This window comes from Budorcas taxicolor, chromosome 3 (assembly GCF_023091745.1).
Source record: "Budorcas taxicolor isolate Tak-1 chromosome 3, Takin1.1, whole genome shotgun sequence".
NCBI classification, from domain to species: domain Eukaryota; kingdom Metazoa; phylum Chordata; class Mammalia; order Artiodactyla; family Bovidae; genus Budorcas; species Budorcas taxicolor.
The window spans coordinates 46,025,794-46,039,422 of NC_068912.1; the positions used below are offsets into that span (position 1 = coordinate 46,025,794).

Consider the following 13,629-nt stretch of genomic DNA (forward strand, 5'->3'; position numbering starts at 1 on the left):
GAAATAATGTATGTTTTCAAAGACTTTCAAATGTACTTTAAATAAAAGCTGAAAGAAATAAATGCATCTGTTTCATATTGTTAAGTACATTTTTCCTTATCTTCTTTTAAAATGTATTTTAGAGTATTTTTATATGTGAAAATGGACAAAGAATTTTATTACAGCTTCACCTATTGTTAACATATAACATTGTATAGCACATTTGTTACAACTAATGAAACATTATTAATGTGTTATTGGTGGTGGTTTAGTCGCTAAGTCATGTCCAACTCTTTCGATCCCATGGTCTGTAGCCTGCCAAGCTCCTCTGTCCATAGGATTTTCCAGGCAAGAATATTGGAATGGGTTGACATTTCTTTCTCTAGGGGATCTTCCCGACCCAGGAGTCGAACCCAGGTCTTCTGCAGTGCAGGCAGATTCTTGACCGACTGAGCTATGAAGGAAGCCTAATATGTTATTATTATTAACTAAAGTTTATATTTTCTTCAGATTTCCTTCGTTTTTATTTCATGTCGTTTTTCTGATCCAGGATCCTCTCTAAAATAACAGATTGAATTTAGATGTTACATCTCCATGGGGATCTTTTGACTGTTACAGTTTCTCAAAATTATCCTTTTTTTTTGACAAAATACTTAACAGCTTTGAAGAATACTAGTCAGATTCAATTTTAAATTTTCATGAAAGGAAAACATATTTCTGAAATGTTCAATGTATTGTTCACTATTCAGTAAAAAATGATGTATTTGTATAATTTATGAACAAGTAGGATTCCAAAAATTCTTAATGAAATGCAGAAGATTCTAAACTAGTCTATAATAGTCAAATGTGTGGAAGGGAGTGATGAGGGATGAACTTTACAGTCTAGTCTTGTATAATGAGTTTCATCTGCATATTTGGTTAATAGGTTGTTATTGAAGGATGATACTCAACCCAAGAATGTCACAATACATAGTATCCATGGACAAACCAGATGAACTGAATGGAAAGAGAGCCCTGGCCACCCTTAATATAGTTACATGGAGTATATCCTGAATTACCTGAGCATAATTTTTTTTCTTTACTTTTAAGGTTTAGATTTTAAGCCTGTTCAAGCAATCTACTTAACTAACTTTTGTTAAAACAGAAAAGAAATATTTGTAGCAGGATAGAATTAGATGGTTTATTTTAAATTTCAATTTACCAAATTTCATTATTCATTATTAATATATATGTATTGGATACGTGTATATTTTACTATGCTAACTTGATAGCTTCTGATGCTAAAGACTATTATAACCTCTGCATCTTATACACTGATCTAATAGAAAAAAGCCATCATAATTTGAATGTTAAGAGGTGCATTGTTACATAAGAACATTTTATTTTTGCAGAACTATTATGGAGCTGCTAAGATGATTTTTTCTGACAACCCACTTGGTCTGACCTGTGGAATGGTATGCCCCACCTCTGATCTTTGTGTAGGTGGATGTAATTTGTATGCCACTGAAGAGGGACCAATTAATATTGGTGGATTGCAGCAATATGCTACTGAGGTATGTAAGATGTACAATTGTTTTTTCTATCCCTGAAGCATGAAAATCTTAAAATAACTTTAATCCTTGAAGCTTTGTTGATATCCAACATTTTTAGTGTGATATACAGCTACAGTTTAAGTATTTTGTGCCATAAACGATGCTTTTATTCAATGACTTGGCTTCAAAAATGAAATTTCTAAAACCATATGTCAAATTAATTGTAATCCCAGAAGGTTATTAAAATACTTTCACTGAAAGTTATATAAATTGGAGTATCTGAAAATAGAATTTATTCATAAACTTTACGTTGTAGTGTGGCTAGGGGGGTCCCATTATGGAAAAAAAAGAAACAAACTATCTTAACTGGTTTTTCTTTATGAAACCATCTTTAATATCACAGCTTGAAAGAATACATCAGCATTCTTCTGTAATATTTTTTGAGAAATAGAGGTTATAGAATTATCAAAAACCCTCAAACTGAATAATATTTTTTAACATTATATTTTGTGAACCTATGGATTGAAAGCAGGTGTGTTTATTGTATGCAAATTTATAATGGAATAATATGAAAACATTTTGTCCCTATTTTTCTTATAAGTTTGAGCCATGTCTTTCTTTTTTAATGAATCCTTTTTAAATGACTTTGAAGCTCTGAGACATCTTATTCTCTCTGGGGTCTCCTTTTTGGAGTCAACTACCAGATCAATTCCTGTGTATCATTTAAATGATCAGCTTATATGGAGGATACAGTAGAATTTTTGTAATCCTTGGGGTCTGTTTGGCTAGAAGACCGAATTAAATAACCTGTCAGCACTAGATTTTTAATTAATGACTTCTCTGTCTGATGTTGTCAACTCAAACACAACGTATTCTTTCTTTTTAGGACCCTTCTCATAATATCCCTCAAGCTTAAATCTTACTTTGCTTTTAGTAATAAATCAGGTTTTTATTCCCTTCCTGCTTTCTGACAGGTTAATTCTAAGGAAGGGCTCCTGGGAGTGAGAAAATAGAAACAATTTGAGGTTGTGAGTTGTTGCAATAAATTCTTGGATTTAATTTCTTTTCCTACCAAATTCAAAATTGCATTAGTTTACCTGACCAGTGCAAGGTATGATCTTTACAACCTGAGACAATCCCTAGTTGATGGAGAAGATTCACTTGAATTCTTCCACATTTTTCTTTGGGGACTCATTGTTTCTTCATTAAAACGGGGCAGGCTTGCAAGGATGTAGTAAGTAAAAGGTCACACAGTATCTGTATAAACTAACACTGCATTTCAAAGCAAAATCAGTTAAAATAATGTTATTTGTCTGTGGTTTGGACTAGAGAGGGCGGGAGGAAGAGGGGAGAAGGGGAAAAGAGAGAAAGGAAACAGTGAAGGTGGGTGGGGAGAGTGGAGAGAAAGGGAAACACCATTCCTCTGAGAACTCTGTTTTAATGAGGTTGTACCACTGCTTTCCAAAGCAAAGTCTACTTATTTCAGACATAGCATAGATTAGGATGGTATTAGATGCATTTTAAGAGACTCATGGAATTTAGATAAGAATGTATCTTCTTATTACATTCCATTTATGCTTCTTATTACTGTGGCTTCAAATATATCTATCAAATTATAAATAAAAATCTCCTAGTGGAACTACATAGGAAGGCTTTTCTTTTTTTATTTTTTTAAGTTGACCACTTAGGGCAATTTATTTTAGAGAGTTCTGTTAAAGGGTTGTTTACTTAAATTTACCCAACAGTCAAAGTCGTTGTGAAGGTAAGCAGTAATGGATTCACAGATACAGGAAACAAACTTGTGGTTACCAAAAGGGAGAGGGAATGGGGGTAACAAACTGGGGATATGGGATTAGCAGTACAAACTACTATGTATAAAATAGATAAACAACAAGGATATACTATATAGCACAGGAAATTATTATTTTATAATAACCTAAAGTAGAGTATAATCTGCAAAAATACTGAATCACTATGCTGTATCCTGAAACTAGGGCTTCCTAGATGACGCAGTGGTAAAGAATCTGCCTGCCAATGCAGGAGACGGAAGAGATGCTTGTTTGATCCCTGGGTCTGGAAGATTCCCTGGAGGAGGAAATGGCAACCCATTCCAGAATTCTTGTCTGGGAAATCCCATGGACAGAGGAGCCTGGAGGGCTTCAGTCGGTGGGTTCCAAAAGAGTTGGACATGACTGAGCACGTATACACACACATAACCTGAAACTAACACTAAATTAACTCAATGAAAATAATAAGCATAATGCAGTGAATTAATTGACTGCCACTATAAACAGTATAACTTTAAAAAATAATTCTAAAATAAAAATATTAAATGTTATAAATAATAGTATGCAAATACCATTACTCTTTCAAACTACTAAACTATTGATAGGAGTACTTAAGTAAAAGCTGAACATGATGCAAATAACTTGTTTGTTTGATAAAATAATGATTGATTTTTGACTTTTAAAGAATTATAAACCTATTTTTCAACCAAATTAAGCAAAGGTTAGGAGAGCAGAGTAAAATAGTATGGTATTTTTCAAAAATGTTTTTCCTATAGTTTATATGTGTATATATTCCTATAATATATGTGTGATTTCTGAAATATCAACTCCATAGTCTACCTTTATTATTTAAATCCATACCTTAGATGATACCTTTCCATTTAAACATGGGCATATGATTTAGGACATGTAACAGAAATGTATGTAGTATGTAGTAGGAAAGGAATAAACCACATAAAGGATAGCATGAGGAGGATCAGGAGATCAGCTACTTTAACTACTTTTGTTTTGTCCTGTATTGTCAATCCTATGCTGTGCCCACATCTGTAGTGACTTTGCTTCATACACTTCTGCATACATGTGAGACAGACAGGCTACAGAATGATTCTAGATCTCTCTAGGGGGCAGTTTTTTCTTAGTTCAGTTATGTGTAACAGTAGTGCTTCAAATAAATAATTGGAAATAATAGCTTGCTGTGGATTTTCTTATCAATTTCATCAGGGTCTTAAAATTTCTCTACATAGATATAATACTTGAAATTTTTATTTTGACATGTCTTTGATCATTTAGTTGACTTCTTAAGAAATCATATATTTATCACATTTAAGTAACTAACTAGACTCTCATTGCCTCTCAAATTTAACTAATGAATTGCTACAAAAGGATAATGAAGAATGCATCTTTCTACTAATTTCCCAAAGTTTGAAAAATAACTATAAGTAGAGAATTAACTGCATGTCAAATCACTTCCTTTCCACTGATGTTAAAGAGTTTTAGGAACAATTTAGAAAAATTAAAATTCCGAAGTTCTAAAGTTTGACTTTAAATCTTAAAATGAATGAGGCTCAGAGGATTAGTACTTAAGGTTGCTGCCTCAATTATGAATTTTTAGGAATACATTAGATTATGAAATTGGTATTGGAAAACAGTACTTATTTTTCACAGTAAATGTTCTATGGGATTATATTAATACCCATTAAACATACTGTTTTGCATGGCATATACTCCTAGCACTGTACTTTGAATTTACTTTTTATACTTTTACTTAAGAACAGAACTGAGTATTCTTTAGATTTTTCTTTAACTGTATTTTTCAGGTCTTTTATGTCAGCTCTCATTTGAAATACCCTATTTTTTCCCATCATCATATGCTATTTATACACTATCATTTGCTATTTGTATTTATTTCTATATTTTATTCAATAGGTGTAGTTCAAATCAAATTGACCAGTGCTTACAGTAAGCACTGGTCAAATAATAAAAAATACACTGATATAATTCAAACAATCAGATATTACGAGGCTACATTAAGAGGCTATATTAAGTAAACTAGTAAAATTATTTGAATGACATCAGCATGTTTTGTTAAATGCTGCAGTCAATAGTTTAAAGAATTGTGAGTGAAGAAGGAACATGATTACTTGAGTTAGTGATTATTTTAATAGGATAAATATTCCTACGGTATCTTCAACTTGAACATGGAGTCGCTAGAAGCTTTAAACTTCTGATGTCCGCAGTTATATTGGCGGAGGATATAGAGACACATGTACACTAATAAATAATAGAATGTTATGTCTTTTTTCAAATACTGTGTTTTTGTGATGCATCTTCCCATCTATTAAATAGATAAGTATAGAAGAAGAAAAAATTAGGTGTAGTCCTCATATTAAAATCAATTATTGCAAAAAAGCACATAAACTGAAATGTGAGATTAGGTATACTCTATGTCTTATGTCAGTTGCTTTATAAGTTAATCATGCAAAAGACTGGAAAATGAATGAGAACACTGTTAACAGTTGATGCAGTGCAGCAGAAGCAAACCAGCACTATCCCAAGAAAACTGGCTTATATGAACACCAAGTGTATTACACTCCCAGCAGGTGAGGATTTAATTAATCAAACAAACACTGATTGAGCATTGATTAGAATTAAGCATTGTTGTAGGCTGCTTCTACATACTACATGTCCTGAAATTCCGTAGTGACTTGATAAGGCATATGCATTTACATTAGCATCTGTAGACTAATAATCCAATCTCCATTAATATTCCTTGTTGGTTCCAGAGGTGAGTAGATCTTAGTACAAAAAAACAGGACCAGATGGGGGAAAATGTAGAGTCATAATACTGTATACTTGCATAGCACCTCAATGCTTTTTTGTAATATCTCATTTAAAAATATTGATAACCATTAAGACATGTAAACTTGCTAATATTTTCCCCATTTGGGGCTTTAGGAAATGAAGGATCAAAATGCTTCTAAACTGATGGTTAATTAGACAAACTCCTTTAGCCCTGGACAATGTTAGGTACTGTACTTAGAACTTGATGATACTCAAAATAACCCTCTAGATAAATGTTACTCATTATATGTATGAGTAACAAGAGGCTCACACAAATTCACATGTAATAAAGGGCAGATATAGAGTAAAAAGCCTCAAATTCCTTTTATTTCACAAATCCTCACTTGCCCCACCTAATATTAGGTCATTATTACAAAGTCAAAGTAAACTTGAATTTTCTGGCTGCAGGCTGCCAGTGTTACACCTTGTTGTCTCAACCACAAATACCTCAGTTACTGTGCCTTGTTGCTGTTGTTCGTCGTGTAGTCATGTCTGACTCTTTCATGACACCACTGATTATAGCTCTCCAGGATCCTCTGCCCATGGGATTTCCCACGCAAGAATACTAGAGTGGGTTGACATTTCTTCTCCAAAAGTTCTTCCCAACCCAGCAGTTGGACCCAGGCTCTTCTATGTTGCAGAGGATTCTTTACTGCTGAGCCACCAGGGAAGTCAAAATGAGGTCGCTACATCATTTTCTGTTATACAAGAATCAACTATTAAACTAGGTTGTGTAAGATGAATATACATGGCTTAGTAATTTTCTTTACTTGTACATGTTACCAAAAAGCTTTTGTTGTTTTTGTTTTTTTCTTTTTTCCTTGCCATTGAAGGATTATTATACAGGCAGTATTCACGTTTTGTGGGGTATGAGATGATAAACTCTGAGTCCCTTCTTTGAAGAATTACACACAATAGTACTATCTACATCAATGCAGGGCCTTGGAAGAGGCCTATGCAATTGAGAGTCCTGAAGTTTAAGCTTTTAAGTTCATTAGGACTTAAGTTTTATGTTCATTAGGAAAACCTAAGCTTGATTTTGTGATAACTGGTCTGTAAGTAAATTTGAGAATGTGTCAGTCACATTTATGTCACAGTTTGGCAAAGTGATCAGTAAAATCTGCCAGTTCATGTGCCTGTTAAGATACGTTATCATGATAATGGGAAATAACAATTTTTGTGGGTAATGGTACTTATGGCTAATATTTTTGCAGTTCACCTATAAATGGAATATGGATTAGTAATAGTCATTAGATTGATACCTCACACTTTCTTTATTGTCCCAAACTTATATCGTCTGTGATAAAATTTCTCAATACTGCTCTTATCTTAAAAGTGTTATAGTTTATGAGTACTGTTCACATAAAAGAAAAAAAAGTGTTTCTAAAAGAAATAAAGATGTACATGAATATACTTTAAACATTAATAAAATCAATAGTTCATATCAATAAAATCAAGAGCGTGGCTCTTGGAGATGCAAACACAAGTAAAATTTGTTCAGGCCTCATTTGTGTCTCCCCTTTCAGTCTTAATGAAGTGATTAATTTGGAGGAATAATGTCTTGATAGATTTAAATATTTGACATTGTTTTCCAAAAATCTTTGAAAATCTATTAAATATCCTCAGTGCTGGCAGTGACGGATAATAAGACTGCATGACTGGACAGATTGCTAGATGATTTTTATCACAAAATTTTAGTTTGACTTAAAGCTATACATTAGTATCTAGAATTTTAACACATAAAAAATAAGTTTCAGTGATTTGGTGCAATAATATTTGAATTTACCAAAACCACATGGTTCTTAAGGTTATTTGCTATTAAAGTTTTTGAATTTGCTCTTTATACATTCAAATATATATACTCTTGGGGGCACCTTACTGTGTAGATGGCTGGACTTTCACTGATTTGAATCTTAAGAACTTAAAATATGTAGTTTTTCATAAATATATTTGATGAATAAAGCAGTAGTAATGTATCAGCATGAACCATGATGCTGGGACTTAAAATTTAAATACCCATCTGCTCCAAGTGGTAATGATAAATGACACATGATAAGCACACAAGGAAATGAATAGCTGAAGTATAAAAATGTAGATAAATACCTTTTGGGGCCAGAAATGGTATAGAAATGTTGTTGTTATTGTTGGTTAGTCACTTAAGTCATGTCCAACTCTTTTGCAACCCTGTGGACTGTAGGCCTCCAGGCTCCTTCGTCCACGGGATTATCTCAGGCAAAAATTGTGTAGTGGGTTGCCATTTCCTTTTCCAGGAGATCTTCCTGACTCAGGGATAGACTCTGCATCTGCTGCTTTGGCAGGTGGTTTCTTTACCATTTAGCCACTAGGAAAGCCCTGGTATGGAAACATTCAACAGTAGATAGGGGACTTGGACCACTGCCTTAGTCTCTACATAAGCAAACCATCAGGGGCTGCTGGGGAGTTTGACTGCTATGGGGTAGTAGGTACCAAAAGCATTATGCATGGTAGAGAACTGGATTCAACTACCCCTGGGAGAAAGTTTGAAAAAAAAAAAAAAAAGAACAGGGCTTGGGCTGGTATGAAGGTGCAGAGGGCTCTGTCTCAGTGTTTTAGGCGTGTGCCTAGTGGCCCAGTAACTTGCTTCTATATTGTCTGTAAATATTACCTGGAGACTGGAGCTCTGGGCCTCCAATAAGAAACTTGGTTTCTGCAGTGGTGGAGAGGGAGAGGAGTGATACTGGGTGGAAGCTATTGTGTACTTGATGTAAGAAGCAGGAGGGTAAGTGCAAAAACAGAAAATTTTCTCTCAGTGTAAATCTAAAGCCTAAAGTTCAAAACAACGTTAGAAAAACTAGTTCAACCAGTTTAAAAAACTACTTAACCAGTGATAATCAAAAGACTCAAACTACAGATGATTTTATCCTAATGAAACCAAATAATATCATATTCAGGCCTTTTAAAATAAATAGAAAATAATATCCACATAAATAAGGTAAAATTAATAATAAAACTGAATTTTATTATGAAATAAAACTGAATTTTGATATGAAATAGTTGATTAGAAATATTCACTGAAATAAAAATACTAGTAAAACTTTAAATTTAGAGCCGGGTTAGAAATTGATGTAGAGCAGTCTTAAGGCAGTTGTAGATGGTTTTCCAAAAGAAAGGAAAGATATAAGTTCCTCATTTAGAACACAATTGTAATATTGTGAAATACCAAGGTTCTTGAAAGAATCAGCTTCCAGGGGGGGAAAAAAAAAGATTATTCTCAAATCAACAATCTGCCCTCAGACTTCTCATTAGTATCCATAGATGTTAGAAGCCAAGAACACAGTGTTTTAAAGGACTAGGATAAAGAACGGTATTTCTCCCTCAACAATACAAACATAAATAAAGATATTGTAACCATTTAAAATCTAAGGTGGTTTGTCACTCACCTTATTATAAGAATTCTTAAAAAAATTATTCTTCAGCATAATTGAGACAAACTTGGCATGAAAGAGGGATGTAAGAAATGATGATGCAAGGAAACCAGAAAAATATAGTCATAAATAAAATTAACTATTGACTGTAGAAAAGAATGACAACTCATTTTGGGGGGTGAAAAATAAAGATAGAGATAAAAACTTTACATAAAATTGACAAGGAAGGTGTTTGAGGTGGGAGTCAGGGGTCAGGTAGTCAGGGGTGCCTAAGGGCCTTTTGAGAGAAGAGAAATACTTGATAACAGGAATATGTTTTTTAAAACATTGAAATATCTGTGTTAAAAATTAAAAAAGGTAATCACATAAAATCTAGAAATACAATTTGTAATTTGTAAGCAGTCATAGAAACAAAGATGGCTGAGATGGTAGAAAACTTAATCCACTGAGAGACAGAAAAGGGAAAATAAAAGTCAAGAGCATGAGGAGGAAGTACAAACCATAGGTAACAGGAAACACAAGGCAAATAGAAGAAATAAATGCAAATATATTATTAACCACAAAACTTACTTTTATCAAGTTTACCTATTAAAACATAAGAGGCTCTATTACGGATTAAAAATGAATACTTCAAGCAACTATAAGATGTTTAGAAGAGAAAGCCATTATTGTAGCAAACTTGAAAATAATGTGTTGAAAAAAGAAATACTATGCAAATACTAACCATGATAGTTTGCCACAGCTGTTAAATGAAGTTTCAGTGCCTTTTGTTAAACCTGTATGGAAGTGCTCTTCATTTAACAACACTGAATAAAAGATGGTTAACTAAAAAAAAAAGAAAAAGTTAATGTAGTGGAATTTATATGTAACAAAAGTGGACTTTCAGAGAAAATATATTAATAAAAATAAAGAGAAAAATAAATAATGAAAAGAAGAATAAACATTCTTAAAATTACATTACAACATGGCCTTACTTAAAATTTTTAAGAATTATTTGAATTAAATTTATTAGATTGATTTAATAAATGTATAAAAGTTTCTGTATCCAGCTAACAGAGTGAGTGTGACCTTTTCAGGCACCTGTGGAAAGAACATTTATCCAAATTGACCATGTACTTTCAGAAATATATATATGTGTGTGTGTGTGTGTGTGTGTATAGTTTTCAGTTAAATACATACGGACTACATTTTTTTCTAAACACAACTAAATTAGATATAAAATATCAAAGACAGGAGGAGAAGGGGATGACAGAGGATGAGATGGGTGCATGGCATCACCAACTTTATGGACATGAGTTTGAACAAGCTCCAGGAATTGGTGATGGACAGGGAAGCCTGGCATGCTGCAGTCCATGGGTCACAAAGAGTTGGACATGACTGAGTGACTGAACTGAATTGAACTTAAAATATCAAAATATTATCAAAATGAAGGCAATAACAACAGATTTAAAGCACATTTGCTGAAGAGGTTGTCATAATAGAAATTATAAAATATTTAGACTGAATAACACAATTTCCATTGACAACCCATAAAATGTAGCCAGTTATTTTTAAATGAAAATTTGTGATTTTACATGTTTATAACAAAAAAGATAAAGATAAGCGGGTTTCATTTCAAGATGCTAGAGAGAGAGGAAACAGGTTGGGGAGGGATGTTTTAGTGGTGGTGGGGTGGTAAATTATGAAAAAAAAAAATGGAAGAAAGATAATGCAAATAATACGAATGAAAGCAAAAATGATGATGGCCTACAAAGAAAACCTGACTCTGAAAATAGATTAGTAAATGATTACCTGGCCATATCATATAGTAACCTGTATGTTTCAGTTACAGCTGCCTTCTAATTACTGTTCTTTTATTATTTTATTGAACTGCTTATGAGTAGTTAATCGTACTTAAGTAGTTAATCATTTTTCTAGAAAAATCATGTTAGCAGGCAATTGGAGCTGAAGGGGGGAAGATCTCTCTAATCTACCATGTCTCCGTCACTCCCTGTTGCCTGCCTGCTCTCCTTTCATCCCCAGCAAGCTGTAAGATGGATTGCCTGGCCCCCAACAGCTTTATTTTCCAAACCCAGCATTGAAAATATATTTGAGTGACTAACTAGATGCTTGCAGTGTCTGGGTGCTAAGGACACTGTGATGAACAAGATAAGAATGATGCTAACCCTCAGGTAGCTTATTGCTTACTGAGAAAGACAGACTATTAGGCAAATTATAATGAAGTGCTGAGGGGAGCAGTCAGACAGTACTGTGGGAGCCAGTAGCTAGGAAACCTAACAGATTTCCTAGCCTATCAGGGAGGGTAAGCTGAGCTGAGAAAGTGAAATTTAAACTGAGTCCCGAGAGGTATACATCATGTCCAGTAGAGTGAGGAACTGGTGAGAATTCAAGGCACAGAGAACAACAGCATGAGCAAATCCCTGAAGGCACATAAGTGTTTGTACTGATTAGTTTGAACCTGCGTATGATTTTGGATCAGTAAAGTTGCTCACAACCAAAGTATACACACCTATGCTTTTGAATTGTTTTTTGTCAACCATTTATTTCAATTGTAGCCTTAAAGCATGAATAGAACACACAGCCTAATCATAATAAAAATATGAACTATAATGTAATAACAATAATTTAGGAATCAGTTCTGCTGTGCATAAAATGAACAATTGTACCTAACTTTGAAGAGTTTGGGAGGCTGAAGATATAAAAGGCTAAGCACTCAAGAGAGTACCTTATAAAGAGAAAGCGTTAACCTCTGGAGGTTATCATCATTGATTTACTCAGTCTTCACAATAAATTATTGAAATAATTATTACTCTCTGAATTTTAGAGCTGACATTTAAAGAGGTAAAATCTTCTCCACAATAACATGTGTCATTTTTTTTAAAGATTTAGTTAAGGTGTTATTTTTCCTCCCTTCTCAGATAAGTTTTCTTTCTCACTGGTTCCAAGAGCACCGTGTATAAAAATGAACCCTACACATTGGCAGATTACATTGTAATAATTTTTCTGTGTTTAAGACATGATTCTTCTGTTACCCAGGTAACTACTTACTGGAAGGTCTATGTTTGTCTTACTCACACTTGTGTCTAGAGGGCACATAAAGATATTTCCTAAATTAAGGTGAAAATTGAATAGAACAGAACATTCTGATTTTACATCATATAATATTTTTAGCATGCCAGATATGTGTTACAACAATGACTCTTTTAATAATAAGATAATGATGAAACAACATTTAAAAAATCACTAAATGAATTGACAACTAAAAATGTACCATTGTATGAAGTTTTCCTTATTTCAGATATGTTTAAAATATACTTCCCACTTTTAGTGTCCCTTGTTTAATTGCTGTGGAAAAACTGTCAGGTAGCCCGAGAATATTTCTTTTCAAGGGATGAGTGCAGGGCATACTATGTACTCAATGTTTCTTTTGACTTCTTTCACAAAAGGAAGCACGTTATCAGGAAAATTACATAGAAGCGTCTCCTAGAAGCCATGTAATTTGAGGTAACGTACTTTTGGATGCACAAATAACAATCTCTCTCCATTCAGGCATTCAAAAGGTAACCAGACTGGCATATTGCTAATTAAATAACTCAAAGAAATTGAAACCAGTGAAGTGAAAACCAGTGTATTATTTGTGTTAAGATTTCTCTTAGACCTACACTGATGAAATAATATCCCTTTTGAAATGACCAGAAATTATGTTTTATTCTATAATAAAATCAAGTTAAAATACTTGCAAAAATATAACACTCTTATGGGATGTGTAGGCTACAGCTAACCTTTTACCATATATCCTTCAAATGGTGGAGATATTCTGGAATTTCCAAAAATATTTTATTTGTCATGATTTCCCTATGGTTTACATGTGGTATTTCTTGGTAAATAACAACAAGTAGAGCAATTGGGGAAGAATTATAGCTACCAAATATTTCTGTTTGTTTTCACTGTGTATCATTTTAGAAAGTAAGAAAGATTAAAATGAGGAAAAACTTACCCTCAGATTAGAGTTGGTAAATGTCTTTGCATTTACCATATTATGTTCTTTTCCATTTAGAGAGGGCTATATAATTATTAGAAATTTAT

General features: G+C 33.2%; 1 protein-coding gene across 1 annotated transcript in view; it reads left to right on the forward strand.

Annotated features, from left to right (window-relative positions):
• The window catches only part of DPYD (dihydropyrimidine dehydrogenase), a 934,615-nt gene that overhangs the window by 240,226 nt on the left and 680,760 nt on the right, over nt 1-13,629 (forward strand). Inside the window, exon 5 of the mRNA XM_052637354.1 lies at nt 1,371-1,532. Within this exon, the coding sequence (XP_052493314.1) occupies nt 1,371-1,532 (162 nt within the window). The remainder of the gene's footprint in view (nt 1-1,370; nt 1,533-13,629) is intronic.